Below are 20060 nucleotides of genomic sequence, written 5' to 3' on the forward strand. Positions count from 1 at the left end.
TAATGTTATATGGAATGATTACTTTTGTGGTATTCCCACATGCCATGTATTTCCGTGTATATTTACAGATACAGTACACATACATAAAATGACTTACATGTAATATTAAAAAAATACATAGCCCAGGTGTGGTGGCTCACGCTTGTAATTCCAGTCCTTTGGGAGGCCAAAGTGGAAGGATCATTTGAGCCCAGGAGTTCCAGACCAGCCTGAGCAACGTAGACTTCATCTCTACAAAAAAGTTAAAAAAAAAAAAAGCCAGGCGTGGTGACATGCGCAGCTACTTGGAGGCTGAGGCAGGAGGATTGCTTGAGCCCAGGAGTTTGAGGCTGTAGTGAGCCATGATCACGTCACTGCATTTAAGCCTGGGTGACAGACAGAGTAAGACTCCGACTCTTCAAACAAACAAAAATATATGAAGTGAGGTTAAGTCAGATGGAATGGCAGTGGACTACTGTTTTTGGTTAATAAATCGAGATACCCTTAAGAGTTGTGTTCTGAACATACTGTCTTTATTTCCCCAGTTCCATGTCACAGCACCTCCCTAATAATAGGTGCTCGAAAAACATCTGTTGAATGAAATGAATTCTTTTGTTTGCAGTAGGGCAAAGAAGGGTAGAGAGAAGCAGCTAGCACAAGCAGTGTCTGATATGTTAAATGTTGCAAAAGGTTTTAGGCCAAGAAAATTCCAGAAACCCATTGAAGAGGCAGTACATATTTAGTGGAACTATGAGATGTTTTCACAACCTTGGAAATAATTTAAAAGTAACTTTCTACTGTTTTACTTATTTTCCCACTCCTGGCTGCCCCTCTTGGGTGGACTGCCTCCTGTTGGAGGGAATACTGTGTGAGACACATCTTTAGTAAAACAGAAATGTGAAACCAACTTGCAGAAATCACAAGCACACTGTTACCAAATAGTCTTGACTGGCTCCCTTCCTGGAGGACAAATGTTTTGATAATGTCTGTCAGTAGATTCAGTTCCCCTATTTCTTTTTAAGACTTGATATTTAGTAGTACTGTTTCTTTTTTGCCAGCATCGCAGTGAAGTTTTTCTTTAACTTTTGGGGAAAAACAAAACAAAACAAAACAAAAAAAACTAAAGTATTTTTGAAATCTGTGCATGGTTACTTTTGACATTCATACTCCAAAAGCAGAGACTAAGACTAAAGAGTTAACAGGTGAAATTGGCCAATATCTTCAAAGTATTCACTTTTTGTTTTATTTTAATCTAAAATTAGCCTCATGTTTGAGGTGTAGAGGGTAGCCAAATCGCAGGATAAAATCTCTCCACCACCTAAGATAAGAGTAAGTCCAGTCATGACAATAATTAAGCTGAGTTGCTAGAATGACATTATCTCCTAATGTCTGAAACAATCAGGTCTCTTTATGAGGACATCTGTAATTCAAGATCCATGGTGTCTGTTAAACATCATCCAGCAATGTCAGCTGAGCTGTTGAAAAATCCTGTAGGAAGAGCAGGTAGGTTGAAGGTCCTATCCAGGGAGGTCACTTCAGTAAGTGCTTTCAGTCTGATTTTAGCAAACATTGAAGTCTTCAGTATGACTCCTTGGAAGGAGGCCCATTAAGGTGATCCACAAATTAGGTTACTGGCATCCCCTTTCTTTATACCAATACTATTCATACTAAAATGTAATCTCTATCAGGGCAGGATTATGTATTGTTTTATTGACTGTCATACCCCTAGTTCCTTGCACAGTGCCTAGCAGGTATCATTTGTTTCATAAATATTTGTTGAATTAATGAGTGAATGACTGGTTTTGTATTAATGTAGAATCATAAGACATTCTTAGTGTTGTTAAGGCCTTTGAACTTTCTTTTCTTTAGAACTAAGAAGTGTGCTAGGTGTGAGCTCGTAATCCAAGTTTTGTTAGTAGCTGCTGTGTTTCTGCTGTTTTATTTTTAACATATAAAGAATAGTATCCCAGAAGACTCTGGAGCTCCCGAAAGTTGGGCAGGTGTCTTAATTTACTCATTAGGATAAGCTACTAGTTGAGGAAGTTATTCAATACCATTTTCCCAGGAAGAGGCAGCTCAGAGGATGAAGTGAACACTTTTCATATTCTTCTCCAAAATGTGAGTAGGTGAGGATTAATTCAGTTATTTGTGGGGTCTTGAAAGCACTGAAAGGAGATTCAGCACTAGGGACAATGTGACAAATCAGTTGGTAGTACATTTGTCTAATTTTTAACTTTGCCTTGGATCAGGCAGGACCTGTAGACCTGATAATCTTTAGGGCTTTTGAATGCATATATATGAGATATCTATCTATATATATATATATATATAGATAGATAGATAGATAGATAGATATAGATATCTCATATATGTGTGTGTGTGTGAGAGAGTGTGTATTTGTGGTTCAGGGGACATATAATCTGTGAAGCGGTCAGCTTATGGAACCAGGACACAGCAAATTGAAGTAAAGAAAGAGAGACGGGGAGAACAGAAGTATGAAACATTTTAATCCCATGGGAATGAAGTAGAGTGTGAGAACATTTATTGTTAAGGTGTCATGCCTAAACAAGTGTTTATTAAAATTTTTAGTCAGAGAGGTTTTTAAATGATTTTGTAAGACAGTTTCCCTAACCACACCGTGTTTTTCCTCTTGCCTCAGCTGTTCCAAAGACCTAATGCGCTTGCTGTCCAGCAGTTGACAGCTGCTCAGCAGCAGCAGTATGCACTGGCAGCTGCTCATCAGCCGCACATCGGTAAGTCCTTAAGCCCATAGCTCTTTCATGATAGGTGTGGCCGCCATTTTAGGATAACTGGTTGCTGTGAAACCCAGTAATTTAAACTGATTATAAAAGTTCAGACAAATCCCTCAGACAGAGTAAGTGGGCTCTTCCTTTTGTCCAGTTGTCTCCAGCCACATTAGTTTTGACGTAGCTTGTAGACTCGCATCATAACATTTCTTCAGTGTTCAGCCATTGCCCTACCTCAGATGTTTCAGGATTTAAAGTATTTATCAGAGTAGTGACTGGTGACTACCATTAGCTCTTTCGGTAAGATTTGGATGACATTGATTAAATAAGTTGTGGTTCTATAGACTAATATATCAGCTTCTCATTTTGTGAACAAACAGTATAAATCCATTTTCCAGTAAGTATGCATTGAAAAAATTTAAAAGTATTCTCATATAATTACCGATTTTAAAGTAGCTTTGCCCTTTTCCTTTAGCAGTTGTTAAAGTTTTGAGCAATGTATTCATCGTACTGCCTAGACGTTTCTTCCCCCTGGACCTTCTTAAGGTCTCTTAGAGTGCATTAAGTGTAAACAAGTAGAAGTAGAATTTTTTTTTTAATGTGTCAAGATGGCATGATTGAGTAGAAAGGAGATAGCTAATCTTGGATGTGATAGGCTATAGAAGAATATGCTTACTTCCAACCTAAATAAATAAAGGCCAGGCATAAAGTCCTTGGGTCTGATAATGTATAGTTGTAGATGGTAATCTTTATAAATACCCATACATTTTATTTCATGAAAACTGTTTGGAAAATTGTTTTAAATAGAAATAAATACTGCATCCCATTTTAATATTAGTCTTTAAAATTGTTCTATTGTAGGCTGTTACAATTTTAATAATCTTTTAGAAATGCTGAATTTATAACTATATACAGTTTTAAGTTAAATATTTCTTTAGCAAAGGTAAAATTTGACTATATAAACATTTCATTATAATCTTTAGTATAGCAGTTATCTTTTTAAAATTTCTCTTTACCCTCAACCTGTCCCGTCTTCTCTTTTTTCATTTTTTCCTTATCTACAGTCTGGAGTGAATAGCGAAACTGTGTAGGTATTTGATAGGGCTGCAGTTTTAGTCAAGTTTGTTTTTACTGACAGGTATGTTTTCAGCAGGTTTAGCTCCCGCTGCGTTTGTCCCCAATCCATACATCATCAGCGCTGCTCCCCCAGGGACGGACCCCTACACAGCTGGATTGGCTGCAGCAGCGACACTAGGTGAGACATTCTGCTGCATGAGGGATTTTTCTCACCTGCTGAAAAGTCATTTGAGATGGGCGTGCATTCTTTATACTCTTTCCCAAATCCGTGTCTCCAGTGGAGATTATCCAGATTTTCAATGCCATCTACCTGCCAGCTTAATATCTCTCCGTAGCTGTATCGTAGGCCCCTCAGACTTGAAAATGTTCAAAGGCAAATTAATCACATACGCCTTGCATATGTGTTTTTGATCCATGGAGCCACCAAATGCTCATTTATATTTTGGGAATTTCTCCCCTTGCCCAGATCTCCTACCACCTCTAGTCTATCATATAGTTCAGGTACTTTTACTGGTCTCTAATGTATTTCTAATTTCCTTGCCTCTCTCACCTCCTCTTCCCCTCTAAATTGTTCAAGAAAATGATTTCAAACTTAGATCTTACCTCTTCATCTTTCTGCTTAAACCTTTTATTGATTTCCCTTTTTTCTACCCTAGTATGTCTATTACCAAACATGGCTGATCATTACAGCTTACTTGGAGTCGGGGTGGGGGTGGTGGTGTTTTGTTCCTTGGAATCAGTATTTTGAAGGAGCTTCCAGATAATTCTGTGGGTTAGCTAGGGTTGGGACCCACAGTATATAGGGCTCTATCACCATGCCTCATACAGGTCTCTACATATGTACCACCCAATTCCCTTCCTAGTTGACTGCCATTGGCTAACACCATACATTGTAGCAGTACAGATCTGATTTTAGTTTGCTGCAGATACTGCATTGGTTTAGGCCCCTGTCTTTGGTCACTGTGGTCTTCTGTAGTAAGCTCTTTTTCCCATTCTTTGCCTGTGAAGTGCCCTAGTTGGCTAATTACTGCACTGTTTTTATTTGCTTGTGGGATGTATACATGAGTTTCCCCCCCCTTTTTTTTTTCTCTTTCTCTCTCTCTCTCTTTTTTTTTTTGGAGACAGGATCTCACTCTGTTGCCGAGGATGGGATGCAGTGGCGTGAATACAGTTCACTGTAACCTTGAATTCCTGGGCCCACTGGATTCTCCTGCGTCAGCCTCCTGAGTAGCTAGGGTTACTGTGCATCACCACACTTAGCTAATTGTTAAGTTTTTGGAGAGATGGGGTGGTCTCGCCAGCGTTGCCTAGGCTGGTGTTGTGTCAAACTCTCGGGCTCAAGCAGTCCTCCTCCCTTGGCCTCCCAAAGTGCTGGCATTCCAGGCGTGAGCCACTGTGCCCAGCCTATGAGTGTTTTTTTTCTTTCCCTTGAGACTAGATTTTTAAAAGACAGGCATCTTTGTTATTTGACTCTGTGTTGCACAGTTACCGTCACCGTGATGGGACCATAAATGTATGATGGGTTGAATTCAACATTAGGACAAACAAAATGTCTTCCAGTTTAGATATTCACTGGGGGAAGATCCCTCCAAGTCAAGTTAATCATGACTAAATATTACTTTGAAATTTTACTACTTATTATGTAACATGTAATTTGCAATTATGAACTTAAATGTAGCCTAGCATTTCTTAGATTTTTAAAAAAATTGTTTACATTTTGTCATGGTTATGATGGGAACATAGTTAACATAGGGTCATCTGTCTGTCCGTGGTCATCCCCCTTTTGGGGGAAAACAGAAAGCTCTTCATAGGAGAATGATCTCTGCTAACCATCATTAATATTTATTGAGCACTTAACTTTTGTCAGGCATTGTCCTGAATGCTTTTCTTTCATATGATTTTTCAGATGATGATTTTAGAGATTAGAAATTTGTGGCTCAGACAGCTGCCTTATTTGTTGTTTTTTGTTTTTTTGAGACTGAGTCTTGCTCTGTCGCCCAGGCTGGAGTTCAGTGGTGCGATCTCGGCTCACTGCAGTCTCTGCCTCTTGGGTTCAAGTGATTGATTCTCCTACCTCAACCTCCTGAATAGCTGGGACTACAGGCACCCACCACCACGCCTGGCTAATTTTTGTATTTTTAGTAGAGATGGGGTTTTGCCATGTTTGCCAGGCTGGTCTCAAACTCCTGACTTCAAGTGATCCACCCTCCTTGGCCTCCCAGAGTGCTGGGATTACAGTTGTGAGCCACTGCGCCCAACCTAGAGAGAACTGTCTCATTTGAAGTCACACAATTTAAATGTTGTAGAGTTGGGGTTTGAACCAGGTTTAACTCCAAAGCTCATGCATATGCTTCACTATAGTATATAGAATGCCTGTTTTCTCTGTCTTGAATTGTCTTTTCTGTACTTTCTTTAGAAGTCTTTACTAATTTATGTTACTTGAAACAAAGAACCGGTCTTAGGGTTGACACTGCTGCTGTCACTGAGATGGTAGTTCGGTGATCAGAATCTTGTTTTTTGTATATGTCAGTTGAGCCAGGGTGAAAATGAGTTAATACTTTCACAAATAACAGGAAATGTTAACTGTTAAAACTATGAAAATGTGTATTCTTAGAGGGTGTCAGTCACACAGGAATTGAAGTGGGCATCCTGATGTGCCAAGCTCAGTTGATTTGCCCTGGGATGTTTTCCTAAATTTAACCTTAGGCCATGTGACCAGAGTATAGTAGTAGAAATGCCAGTTGAGAAAATTTAGAGAGTAATGCAGATGTTAATGGTAATAGCAGTCCTTGCCCAGTAGAGGCTCGCTTTTGTTGGCTTTTGGGAGAGCATTGGGACTATTATTGCAGGTTGCAACCACTCATTCAAGGTAGATACGGCTGTACTCCCAACATGTATTACAGGTTGAGCATCCCTAATCTGAAAATTCAAAATCTTTTTGAGTAGTAACATGACACCATAAGTAGAAAATTCCACACTTGACCTTGACCTCATGTGATGGGTCATAGTCAAAACCACAGGCACATAACACACAGTTCATCTATTCAGCATCCCCAAAGGAAAAGTAAAATTACACCCAGGCTATGTGTATAAGGCATATATGAAACGTAAATGAACTTTGTGTTTAGACTTGGGTCACATCCCCAAGATAACTCTTGGACACACACATAGTCTACAATCTGAAATCAGTAACACTTCTGGTCTCAAGCACTCTGGTTAAGGAACACTCTACCTGTTTACCATTTTTACAGGTGAGGAAACTAAGGCACAGTTAGGGTCTTTTTTGTGTGTTTTTTCTCTTATTTATTTCTTTAACTGCCCAAGACCACCCTGCTTTATAAACACTAATCAGATGAGTATGAGGCTCTATCACTCTTTTTTTTTTTAAAACTTGAATACATGGCTTTTAGGCCGTTCAGTTTCTGACAAATTAAAAAATGTTTTAACCCCTTTTCTTCTTATAGTAAAATAGTTCATAGTGTAACAGCTTTTCTTAGCAACACCTTTATTCTGTACCCAGGTATAGTGTTTCAATGTGCACCCTTGCTTGTAAACAGCTTCTTAATCTTTTCTAAGCCCACAGGTATAGAAAACACCAAATTAGAAATGTCAAAACATATTTATATTGGGCAGTGGTACAATTTGACTTATTTGTGTTTTGGAAGCTTAAAATGGGAGAAACAAGAATATGCGTCTGTTTATTTTGGCTTAATGAATTATGTGTTTCTCCAGAATTAGCTGTAGCATCAGAGTAGCTGTAATATTTGAAACAGCTCTTCAGAACTTCAGTGTAAGGAAGGTTTGGTTACTGTTAATGAATCAAGTTGGAAATATTTAACTCTATGCTTTAAGGAAGTTCAACTTGGAGATATGTTTCAGCAGATTTGAAGAATTGACTTTGAGCCCATTTCCTGGTTAGCAAATGTGTCTTTGGTGTTTCTTGCTACCAGCTTCGTCATAGAATTCTGTAATTAGATTTCTGCCACACTTGGGTTGATATCTGCATAATTTTGTTATATCTCTGTTGTGTACTTTATGTGGCCGACTGCAGCTGTACTTTGTTGCCAAGGAAAATGAACAGATAATTTGGATTAAAGCAGAATGCTTAATTTTTTTTTTTTTTTTTTTTTGGAGACACACTTTTTGCTCTGTTGCCCAGGCTGGAGTGCAGTGGTATAATCTTGGCTCACTGTAACCTCTACCTCCTGGGTTCAAGCAGTTCTCCTGCCTCAGCCTTCCGAGTAGCTGGGATTACAGGCATCTGCCACCACGTCCGGCTAATTTTTTATATTTTTTTTTTAGTAGAGATGGGGTTTCACCATGTTGGCCAGGCTGGTCTCGAACTCCTGACCTCAAAGTGATCCACCCAACTTGGCCTCCCATAATGCTGGGGTTACAGAGAATGCTTAATTTTGTTTAAGGTTCTCAACAGGTCTGTAACAAGTCAAGGTGTTGTATTTTTTGTTTCTATTTGTGTTCAACATTGACTTAAATTTAAAATTTCACATATCAGTGTCTGAATGTAGTTGTGTTGAATGCCTTTGTGACTTTAAAAATAGAAATAGGGGCCAGGCCTGGTGGCTCAAGCCTAAAGTTCCAGCAATATGGGAGGCCAAGGCAGATGGATCGCTTGAGCCCAGGAGTTTGACACCAGCCTGGGGCAACACAGACCTCTACAAAAAAAAAAAAAAATTAGTCAGGTATGGTGGCATGCATCTGTAATCCCAGGTATTAGGGAGGCTGAGGTGGGAGGATCACTTAAGCCGGGGAGGTCAGGGTTGCAGTGAGCTGAGATTGCCTCATTGCATTCCAGCCTGGGTGACAGAGAGACCCTGTCTCAAAAAACAAAAAAACCAAAAACAAACAGTAACAGCAACTTTGAAGTTGCAGTGGAGGTTCAGTTGAGTGTCTGGGTTTTGTTGTCAGACTGATAGATGTTCTTTTTCTGGAGTTAATGAAACAACAGCACTCTGTTAAATCACCTTAGGTGCCATTCTTATCATTGAACATGGGATACATCCTAACCTTTTGTTCTATTCCATCACTTTAAGCACACAAACCCTCCATTTACTCCCTTCTACCAACAGATATTGTCTCTATGCTACATCCTCCATCTGTTATTAAATTGAACCCCTTCTATCAGTGATTCCCCCTTTTAGTTTTCTAATGTTTCTTTCCTCACTGCTTCTTCCTCTAGGCCTGGATTATATTAGAAGACTGGTGTAAGGATCTCATATAATGTTTACTATTCTTTAAAAAGAGTTAATGATTAGCTAGCATAAATTAATATATACTTTTAAGTTAATATTTTACAGTAGGATCTATTGAGTCAGATGTAATTTTGGAAAGGCTGAGATGAGCCTCAGTAGTTCAGACTTTCTTTACCTTTCTTTTGCTATTTTTAGGCCCAGCTGTGGTCCCTCACCAGTATTATGGAGTTACTCCCTGGGGAGTCTACCCTGCCAGTCTTTTCCAGCAGCAAGCTGCTGCTGCCGCTGCAGCAACTAATTCAGCTAATCAACAGACCACCCCACAGGCTCAGCAAGGACAGCAGCAGGTAAATGTAGACAAAATTTACCTCTTCTATAGAAAGTGGGAATCGTAGTATTGTGGATAATTAATAGGTAATATTGTGCCTAATAGAAAAACACTGTGAATGCATGAATTTCCTCTTGTGTGTATGTGTGTGTGTCTGAGTTCAGGCTCAGATTTAACTACTCTTACGGAATGTCTTTTATATATTAGACACTATTGTACCTAGGTGGGGTAACGATACTAACCAGTTCACCTATAGGGAAATTGCTTAGCTGCAAGTGGCAAAGTGGATCTTCAAAGTTACAGTAAAATTTTGTTCTGCCATACTGTAGTTGCTTGCTAAGCACCACTTTCCGATCATTTCAGGGTTTTGCAAGGGGCTTGACACTAAAGCAGGGGTACTAGATTTTTAGACTGCTTATTTATAGTACCTATTGGATTGGATTGGATGTAAATCTTAAACTGTCATATCTGCATTAGCTTTTTATTTGAGTTGAGAAAGGACGGTAAACTGCAAAACTACATCTTTTATTTTTTTAAACAGGTCATTTCCTCCTTGATTGCTAGAACAACACCTTTTTTTTTTTTTTTTTTTTTGAGACGGAGTCTAGCTCTGTCGCCCAGGCTGGAATGCCGTGGTGCAGTCTCAGCTCACTGCAATCTCCGCATCCCGGATTCAAGCAGTTCTCCTGCCTTAGCCTCCTGAGTAGCTGGGATTACAGGCACGCTACACCATGCCCAGCTAATTTTTGTATTTTTAGTAGAGATGGGGTTTCACCATGTTGGTCAGGCTTGTTTCAAACTCCTGACCTCGTGATCCACCTGCCTTGGCCTCCCAAAGTGCTGGGATTACAGGCGTGACCACCGTGCCTGGCCAGTAACACCTCTTTATTGATAGAAACTGTGGTAAACTAGAAAACTTGAAAAAAAAATTACCCTAAATCCTTATGTCAGAAAACCAATGCTATTATGTTTGGTATCTGTTATTTTAGCCATATTATTTAATATTTTACAAAATTGTCATTATTGTGTCCACGTGGTTTTACATTCTGATTTCATACTTAACTGTGTTATTTAGTGTTCTTTTTTTTTTTTTTTATTTTTTTTATTTTTTTTTTTTATTGATCATTCTTGGGTGTTTCTCGCAGAGGGGGATTTGGCAGGGTTACGGGACAATAGTGGAGGGAAGGTCGGCAGATAAGCAAGTGAACAAAGTTCTCTGGTTTTCCTAGGCAGAGGACCCTGCGGCCTTCCGCAGTGTTTGTGTCCCTGGGTACTTGAGATTAGGGAGTGGTGATGGCTCTTAACGAGCATGCTGCCTTCAAGCATCTGTTTAACAAAGCACATCTTGCACCGCCCTTAATCCATTCAACCCTGAGTGGATACAGCACATGTTTCAGAGAGCACAGGGTTGGGGGTAGGGTCACAGATCAACAGGATCCCAAGGCAGAAGAATTTTTTCTTAGTACAGAACAAAATGAAAAGTCTCCCCTGTCTACCTCTTTCCACACAGACACGGCAACCATCCAATTTCTCAATCTTTTCCCCACCTTTCCCCCCTTTCCATTCCACAAAACCGCCATTGTCATCATGACCCGTTCTCAATGAGCTGTTGGGTACACCTCCAAGACGGGGTGGTGGCCGGGCAGAGGGGCTCCTCACTTCCCAGTAGGGGCGGCCGGGCAGAGGTGCCCCTCACCTCCCGGACGGGGCGGCTGGCCGGGCAGGGGGCTGACCACCCCCACCTCCCTCCTGGACGGGGCGGCTGGCCGGGCAGAGGGGCTCCTCACTTCCCAGTAGGGGCGGCCGGGCAGAGGCGCCCCTCACCTCCCGGATGGGGCGGCTGGCCAGGCTGGGGGCCGAACCCCCACCTCCCTCCCGGACAGGGCGGCAGGCTGGGCGGTGGGCTGACCCCCCCACCTCCCTCCCGGACGGGGTGGCTGGCCAGGCGGGGGGCTGACCCCCCACCTCCCTCCCGGACAGGGCGGCAAGCTGGGCGGTGGGCTGACCCCCCCACCTCCCCCCCGGACGGGGCGGCTGGCCGGGCTGAGGGGCTCCTCACTTCCCAGTAGGGGCGGCCGGGCAGAGGCGCCCCTCATCTCCCGGACGGGGCGGCTGGCCGGGCGGGGGGCTGACCCCCCCACCTCCCTCCCGGACGGGGCGGCTGGCCGGGCGGGGGGCTCCTCACTTCCCAGTAGGGGCGGCCGGGCAGAGGTGCCCCTCACCTCCCGGACGGGGCGGCTGGCCAGGTGGGGGGCTAACCCCCACCTCCCTCCTGGACAGGGCGGCAGGCTGGGCGGTGGGCTAACCCCCCACCTCCCTCCCGGACGGGGCGGCTGGCCGGGCGAGGGGGCTCCTCACTTCCCAGTAGGGGCGGCCGGGCAGAGGTGCCCCTCACCTCCCGGACGGGGCGGCTGGCCAGGTGGGGGGCTAACCCCCCCACCTCCCTCCCGGACGGGGCGGCTGGCGGGGTGGGGGGTTGACCCCCCCACCTCCCTTCCGGACGGGGTGGCTGGCCGGGCGGGGGGCTGACCCCCCCACCTCCCTCCCGGACGGAGCGGCTGGCCGATCAGAGGGGCTCCTCACTTCCCAGTAGGGGCGGCCGGGCAGAGGCGCCCCTCACCTCTCAGACCGGGTGGCCGGCCAGGCGGGGGTCCGAACCCCCACCTCCCTCCTGGACAGGGCGGCAGGCTGGGCGGTGGGCTAACCCCCCCACCTCCCTCCCGGACGGGGCGGCTGGCCGGACGGGGCGGCTTGCCGGGCGGGGGGCTGGCCCCCCCACCTCCCTCCCGGACGGGGCGGCTGGCCGGGCGGTGGGCTGGCCCCCCCACCTCCCTCCCGGACGGGGCGGCTGGCCGGGCGGGGGGCTGACCCCCCCACCTCCCTCCCGGACGAGGTGGCTGCCGGGCGGAGATGCTCCTCACTTCCCAGACGGGGTGGCTGCCGGGCGGAGGGGCTCCTCACTTCTCGGGCGGGGCGGCTGCCGGGCGGAGGGGCTCCTCACTTCTCAGACAGGGCGGTTGCCAGGCAGAGGGTCTCCTCACTTCTCAGACGGGGCGGCCGGGCAGAGACGCTCCTCACATCCTGGACGGGGCGGCAGGGCAGAGGTGCTCCCCACATCTCAGATGATGGGCGGCCGGGCAGAGCCGCTCCTCACTTCCCAGATGTGATGGCGGCCGGGAAGAGGCGCTCCTTGTTTCCTAGATGGGATGGCGGCCGGGCAGAGAGGCTCCTCACTTTCCAGACTGGGCAGCCAGGCAGAGGGGCTCCTCACTTTCCAGACTGGGCAGCCAGGCAGAGGGGCTCCTCACATCCCGGACGATGGGCGGCCAGGCGGAGACGCTCCTCACTTCCCAGACGGGGCGGCAGCCGGGCAGAGGCTGCAATCTCGGCACTTTGGGAGGCCAAGGCAGGCGGCTGGGAGGTGGTTGTAGCGGGCCGAGATCACGCCACTGCACTCCAGCCTGGGCACCATTGAGCACTGAGTTAACCAGACTCTGTCTGCAATCCCGGCACCTCGGGAGGCCGAGGCTGGCAGATCACTCGCGGTTAGGAGCTGGAGACCAGCCCGGCCAACGCAGCGAAACCCCGTCTCCACCAAAAAAATACGAAAACCAGTCAGGCGGGGCGGCGCGCGCCTGCAATCGCAGGCACTCGGCAGGCTGAGGCAGGAGAATCAGGCAGGGAGGTTGCAGTGAGCTGAGATGGCAGCAGTACCGTCCAGCTTCGGCTCGGCATCAGAGGGAGACCGTGGAAAGAGGGGAGAGGGGAGAGGGGAGAGGGGAGAGGGGAGAGGGGAGAGGGGAGAGGGGAGAGGGAGAGGGAGCTATTTAGTGTTCTTTTAAATGACATTTTTACTAGGTACATTTAAATCCACCAAACGATACTTTATTTTGACTAGTCTATTATATTTGATATTTCATTTGTATCAGTATTTTGGTGTTTTAAATGAGATTGATTAACATCCTTTACATAAGTTTATCCTTGGAAAAAATTCCTAGTAATGGAGTTTTTCTGGAGCAAATAAAATCAGCATTTAGAATTCGATACGCATTGTCAGATAAAAGCTGTCATTTGAGACAAAACACCCTGCTCATATATGAATATATTAAATGATCCAAACAAGAATTTTTTGCTTGACATCAGTCTTACTCAGAGGGTGTATGTTTAATTTTTTTTTTTTTTTTTTTTTAGATTCCACACAATTACAGAAAAAAAAAAAAAACAGGTCTTGAAATTCTCCCCGTTATTTGGACACTATTAAATGATTTTCTTGGCAACAGATACAGTTCTTGTACCATATATATAAGGAAATTCAGTAAATAATTTGTTGACAGAATGAGTGGTCTGTTAAAATAAATTTCTTTTGAGACAGAATTTTGCTTTTGTTGCCCAGGCTGGAGTGCAATGGCGCAATCTTGGCTCACTGCAACCTCTGCCTCCAGGGTTCAAGTGATTCTCCTGCCTCAGCCTCCCAAGTAGCTGGGATTACAGGCACCCACCACCACGCCTGGCTAATTTTTGTATTTTTAGTAGAGACGGGGTTTCACCACATTGGCCAGGCTGGTCTCGAACTCCTGACCTCAGGTGATCCACCCGTCTCGGCCTCCCAAAGTGCTGAGATTATAGGCCTGAGCCACCACGCCTGGCCAAATTTCTTTTTTTGTTTGTTTTTTTTGAGATGGAGTCTAGTTCTATTGCCCAGGCTGGAGTGCAGTGAGCTCTTGGCTCACTGCAACCTCTGCCTCCTGGGTTCAAGTGATTCTTCTGCCTCAGCCTCCTGAGTAGCTGGGATTACAGGTGTGTGCCGCCACGCCTGGCTAATTTTTGTATTTTTAGTAGAGATGGGATTTCACCATGGTGGCCAGACTGATCTCAAACTCTTGACCTTCAGTGATCCACCCCCTTCGGCCTCCCAAAATGCTGGGATTGCAGGCGTGAGTCACTGTGCCTGACCTATTAAATAAATTTCTTTCTTTTTTTTTTTTTTTTTTTGGAGACATAATCTTGCTCTGTCTTCCAGCCTGGAGTACAGTGGCGCCATGTTTGCTCACTGCAACCTTCGCCTCCCAGGTTCAAGCAATTCTCGTGCCTCAGCCTCCCTAGTAGCTGGGATTACAGGCACGTGCCACCACACCTGGCTAGTTTTTTGTATTTTTGGTAGTGACAGGGTTTTACCATGTTGTCCAGGCTGATCTCGAACTCCTGACCTCCAGTGTTCCACCCACCTTGGCCTCCCAGAGTGCTGGGTTACAGGTGTGAGCCACTGCACCTAGCAAATAAATTTCTTAATAACTGCTCTTTGTGGATAAGTCTGTATTTATTTGTGTGATCATCTTTTTGTTTAAATGGCTGCCAAATTATTATGCATTTGGAAGACTAAAGTAATTACCATGTTTTAAAATTAGGTCTAATACAGTGAACAAGAATAATACTAATAACTGCTGTTTATTGAAAGCTTTCTGTGCAGAGTTTAAGTGCTGTACATGTAATTTCTATTTCTCTTATTATGATAGATGTACAACTTCTTGTTTTATGAAATAGAATTTCATAATTGAGAGGAAATCGATTGAGGAAATACAATTTGTGTGCCCAGGGTCACACAAATACAAAGTTGTTAAGATTTGAGCATAAGCCTCTGTCTTGACAACTTTTCTTCTGACCATATTGTGATGTCTTGACTTAAAGAAAATCTGAGATCTTGTGTTTCTTCTGCCGTTAACTAGCTTACAACTAGGGCAAGTTGGATGGCTTCTCTAAATGCATATATTTTTGTTATAAAATGGACATAATAATCATTAACTTTTCAGTTTTCTGTCATTCCCTACAGGTTCTGTCAAACCCTACTAAGAAGAAGTTTTTAGCATTAGTTTTTAATTAGCAGCCATTGTTTTAGTTCCTTTTTATTGGGTGCCAGTTTCTGATTTTAAGTATTTGAGGAAAATATGATTTTCTTGGTAAACTGCCTTGTCATAGTAATTAAAATGAGAGGTTCTTTTTAAACTTTGCTGTTGGCCTTTTGGGCCCTTGTATTTTATCAGAAAGTATATGTTGCGTTCTAGTCAAGCTGACTGTTCTAGGATAGTTTTTATAAATTCAGTCATTTTGTGATTTATTAGACTTTAAAATGTTACTTGTGAAACTGTATATTTTGTTTCCATAAAATCATGGATTTGACAGTAATGATGAAATGAAAATATATGAATTTTGGCAGATAACTGAGGGACTTTTATTTGTAATTAGGGGTACTGTACAGATTTCTAGAGAGTGGACAAAAAGCTAACACTGTTTTCCTTCCTTATTACAAGACTCATCAATAGTCTTAGACTACCTCTTTAGGTACCTTGTCCACTCTACCACACCTGCCCTTTCACAGAACACCTAATCAAACATAAACCTACTTCTTCATATTCTGTGAAAGCAATGCTTTCATTGTTTTTTAAAATCTTCAGCAATTTTGAACTATTAGCATTTGCCATATTTCTGTGCTTGCTATTTACTTATCCTAGAGTGAGATCTCTTCTGAGTTATTGGGTATGTAAATTCTAAGTATTTCGCAAAAGTGCTTGCTATTTACTTATCCTAGAGTGAGATCTCTTTTGAGTTATTGGGTATGTAAATTCTAAGTATTTGGCAAAACTCACCTGTACAGTCCCCCGACTCTTCTATCTATGTAGTTTGAAACACACTTTCTCTTACAAAGTTGGTTAGGTTCTTTAGGTCAGAAACAAATTATATAATATCTTGATAATAGTGATTTGCTATTGGTTATTGATGATCTCCTGGGTATCAGGCAGTGTGGCTTAAACACATTATTTGAGATATTTCCAGCAAATCTGCAAGATCATTTGTTAATTCTTACTTATTACTGATATAGAAGTAAAAGATTGGGCAAATTAAGTGTCCACACATCCCTTCTTGCCAGTGTGGACAGTGTTGGTCACCTTATACTCACTTAACAAATATTTAATTGGTTATTAGTGTTGCTTCTCTTTTTACATTTTTTTTTTTTACCACTGGTACCAAGAATAATTTGTACCCATTTTCTTGACCATATGTCTAACTTTTATAAATAACACAGTGAAATTGAAAGTGATCTGATAAGAACTGTACACTTGACAATATGACAAAACATCGTTAGGAACTGTAGTAATTTTAGCCTTGGTTTGTGGGTTTTGCATTTTTGCTTGCTGGAGTGTGTAGATCTTGTGAGATAGATTCTTCACATCATTCAGAATAATAATGATTGCTAGCATTTTGATGTCTGTGTTTCATTAATAAAAAGTAGATCCTTGACTGGGCTCAGTGGCTTCACACTTGTAATCCCAACACTTTGGGAGGCCAAGGCAGGTGGATTGCTTGCGCCCAGGAGTTAGAGATTAGCCTGAACAACATGGTGAGACCCTGTCTCTACAAAAAATAGAAAAATTAGCCAGGTGTGGTGGTGCATACCTGTAGTACCAGCTACTCAGGAGAGGTGGGAGCATCTCTTCAGCCTGGGATGCAGGGGTTACGGTGAGCTGAGACTGTGCCACACTACACTCCAGCCTGAGCAGCAGAGCATGGCCCTGTCTCTTCCCTGCACTCCGCGCCCCCCGCCGCCCACCAAAAAAAAAAAAAAGTAGATCCTTTATCAGAGTGGCATAACTGGTATTCTGCACTGAACTTGACTAATGCGTATGTTTGAGGAATTTCTGAGAGGGAAGTAGAAATAGTCAGGTGAGAGCCCTACCAAATCGAATCTGGTGAACTCATTTGGGGCCATGTGTGGACCTTGATAAATATATTAGTGTTAAAGAGGAAATATTCTCATTCCATCTTTTGTGTGCATGTGAGACTCAGTTGACTTTAAATATGTGGGTAAATTACCCCTGTTCATCTTGTCTGGAACCCCTCCCAACCCCCATTAATACTCTTTTTTTCTTTTTTTCTTTCTTTTTTTTTTTTTGTGTGTTTTGAAATGGAGTTTTGCTCTTTTCCCCAGGCTGGAGCGAAGTGGCTCAATCTCAGCTCACTGCAACCTCCGCCTCCCAGGTTCAAGTGATTCTCCTGCCTCATCCTTTCCCGTAGCTGGGATTATAGGCGGCTGCTGCCACGCCTGGCTAATTTTTGTAGTTTTAGTAGAGACGGGGTTTTGCCATGTTGGCCAGGCTGGTCTCGAACTCCTGACCTCTGGTAATCCACCTGCCTTGGCCTCCCAAAGTGCTAGGATTACAGGCGTGAGCCACCACGCCTGGCCTGTTGCACTCTTTTTTTTTTCTTCACCCACTTTTTGTCAGAGCACTGACATTATATAGTATGGTTTATTGTCTGTCTCGTTCATTAAAATAAAAGCTCCATGAGGACAGGGGCTTTGTTGGTCTTGTTCATTGCTCTGTCTCACTTGCCCGTTTGCCACATGGTAGGCATTAAATATTTGATAACACTACCACTTGCTGATGCCAGATATTCCAAATTCATCTTTTAACTTAATTGTCACAAGAACTTTATGAGGCAGATGAGATAAAATGTTTGAATGAACGAATCATCACTTTTGTGTGCTTTTTGCTGCTTATAAAGATAATGTGTTTAAAGTAAGAATGGTAGAATGAAATTCCACTCTATGAAATGTTATTAATTGAATTTATACCCTAACAGCTGTGACATATAAAAACCATTATAGGGAAACTATTTTACAATTAAGTTTTAAAAGTTGACCCAACCTGAGCATACGGTAGGTCTTCTCCAATGAAAATAAAGTGGTTGAGTTATTTCTGTCTTCCTTTCCCAGGTTCTCCGTGGAGGAGCCAGCCAACGTCCTTTGACCCCAAACCAGAACCAGCAGGGACAGCAAACAGATCCCCTTGTGGCAGCTGCAGCAGTGAATTCTGCCCTTGCATTTGGACAAGGTCTGGCAGCAGGCATGCCAGGTGCGGCTGCATTGTTATTCGTAATACTTTGGCAGGGAAAAAGGCTGCACGTTTGAGGTGATTACAGAGGGGAATGAGCAGTGCTTTCACCTTGCTTAGGCTTGTCATGATTTGGGGACTGGCAAGGATGATACACACTTGCCCTCACTTAGACTATAGTTCACTGATGAGAGCATTGTTCTGAGCCAGTCTTAAGTCATATTGGAGGTATCTAAATGTCCATGCAGCTTGGAATATGTGGTTTTCCCTTGGTGGATTATCTGTTTTCTGTTTCAGAATTAGGGATAGATGGAGTGGCCAAGCTAGTTTACAAGGCTTAGTCTTTATGTTGATGTTTTTGAACAGCATGATTAGTGAGAAATTTCTGGTATACCTTGATAGGGTCATCCCTTACATTTTTAAGGTTTCTCTTAAACCAATAGTAGGGGTCCTTTTTAGCTGCCTACCTCTGAGATACATGTTTATATAGATACATCTTGAATATATGTTGTTTTTGGTTCACTGTCAGCTGGTTTGGTGCTTTGCATGGGATTAGATGTAGTTTGATGTTCTACATGTGAAACAAGTCTTTGAGAGATGTCAGCGTATTTTTATGAACCTTTACTGCTCATAGAGCATGGCCAATTTAACTGAGCCATTTATGAATTCAATAAATAACTTTAACCTGTTTCATTTGTTTTTTAGTTACTGAGCCTTTGTGTGTTCTTAGGAAGTCACCTGCAGTTTTTCATATGGCTTAAACTGGGATTTGGAGATTCTATCTCACATAATATTGAAAGATCATGTTATTTAAAGCCTATCTAGGTTTTTCCTGCTATTTTGCAGGATATTTGTTCTTAGATTATTATGTAGTATGAAAGTACTATGATTTTTATAATCATTTGTAGCCTCTGTTTATTCAACTATTTAAGTGATGGAGCCAGTAGTATATAAATCTGGCCAATTCAACCTCAAAGCTGAGTTTGTGATTATTGACAATATGTTGGTGCCCAGGAGATACTTGTTTGTTTAACATATACATTTCTTTGTTGGCTTGATATTCCTAGGTTATCCGGTGTTGGCTCCTGCTGCTTACTATGACCAAACTGGTGCCCTTGTAGTGAATGCAGGCGCGAGAAATGGTCTTGGAGCTCCTGTTCGACTTGTAGCTCCTGCCCCAGTCATCATTAGTTCCTCAGCTGCACAAGCAGGTGAGCGCACATCTGAGTGGACTCCTGCCAGAGATCTAAAAGTGGCGACTGATAGTGAGATTCTTAAAGTATGTTGAAATAAACTTTTGGCAATTCTCAGTATATCAGTTCTACCCTGTAATGTTTCAAAAAGAGATCAGAAGCAATAAGTGACCTTAGTGGATTCTCCTTTTTGTTGGGGGGTTGGTGGGTTGTGGGAGGGGTGGCATGTGCCAGCTGGTTAGAAGCAAGGTCTGAAGGTCTGGCTCCACTGAGAACATAGAAGTTGCATTGCTCACACAAAATGGCTTTGTTGGCGGAAATCCAAGTCATTATTTTAAGATAATTTTAGAGGAGGGGTTGTTTGTTGCCACAGGGGCAGGAGTGGAGGACGTGGGAAAGAGTAGTGAGAAGTGACAGAATAATACATTTGGTTGGGAGGAGTAATAGTTTTTTACTTTAAGTGTTTATATTTATTTATTTTTTAATTAGGAACAATAACAGGAACATCTAGAAGACAGCAGTGTGCTAAAATAGGAATTTGAAGGATGTGTATATGCATTACATGGTTCTAGAAGAAACCCTCAACATAGATATTTATGGAATTTAAGATTTTAGGAAGTAGTTATATTTAATGGATACAT

General features: G+C 43.1%; 1 protein-coding gene and 1 non-coding gene across 44 annotated transcripts in view; both read left to right on the plus strand.

Annotated features, from left to right (window-relative positions):
• The window catches only part of PUM1 (pumilio RNA binding family member 1), a 134654-nt gene that overhangs the window by 81605 nt on the left and 32989 nt on the right, over window positions 1-20060 (plus strand). For 15 of the 43 annotated variants that reach the window (XM_055389991.2, XM_055390025.2, XM_063700906.1 and 12 more), the window contains 5 exons: window positions 2639-2732; window positions 3880-3981; window positions 9209-9360; window positions 18109-18247; window positions 19294-19437. In XM_055389991.2, the coding sequence (XP_055245966.1) occupies window positions 2639-2732; window positions 3880-3981; window positions 9209-9360; window positions 18109-18247; window positions 19294-19437 (631 nt within the window). Of the gene's footprint in view, window positions 1-2638; window positions 2733-3864; window positions 3982-9208; window positions 9361-18108; window positions 18248-19293; window positions 19438-20060 lie in introns of all 43 variants that reach the window. The other 28 variants (XM_055390197.2, XM_055389989.2, XM_055390005.2 and 25 more) reach the window with 3 other exon arrangements.
• LOC115932320 (small nucleolar RNA SNORD103/SNORD85) lies at window positions 18365-18437 on the plus strand. Its single transcript, XR_004068608.1, has one exon. It is a non-coding gene; the product is annotated as a small nucleolar RNA SNORD103/SNORD85 (small nucleolar RNA).

The sequence above is a fragment of the Gorilla gorilla genome, chromosome 1 (assembly GCF_029281585.2).
Source record: "Gorilla gorilla gorilla isolate KB3781 chromosome 1, NHGRI_mGorGor1-v2.1_pri, whole genome shotgun sequence".
Classification (NCBI taxonomy): domain Eukaryota; kingdom Metazoa; phylum Chordata; class Mammalia; order Primates; family Hominidae; genus Gorilla; species Gorilla gorilla.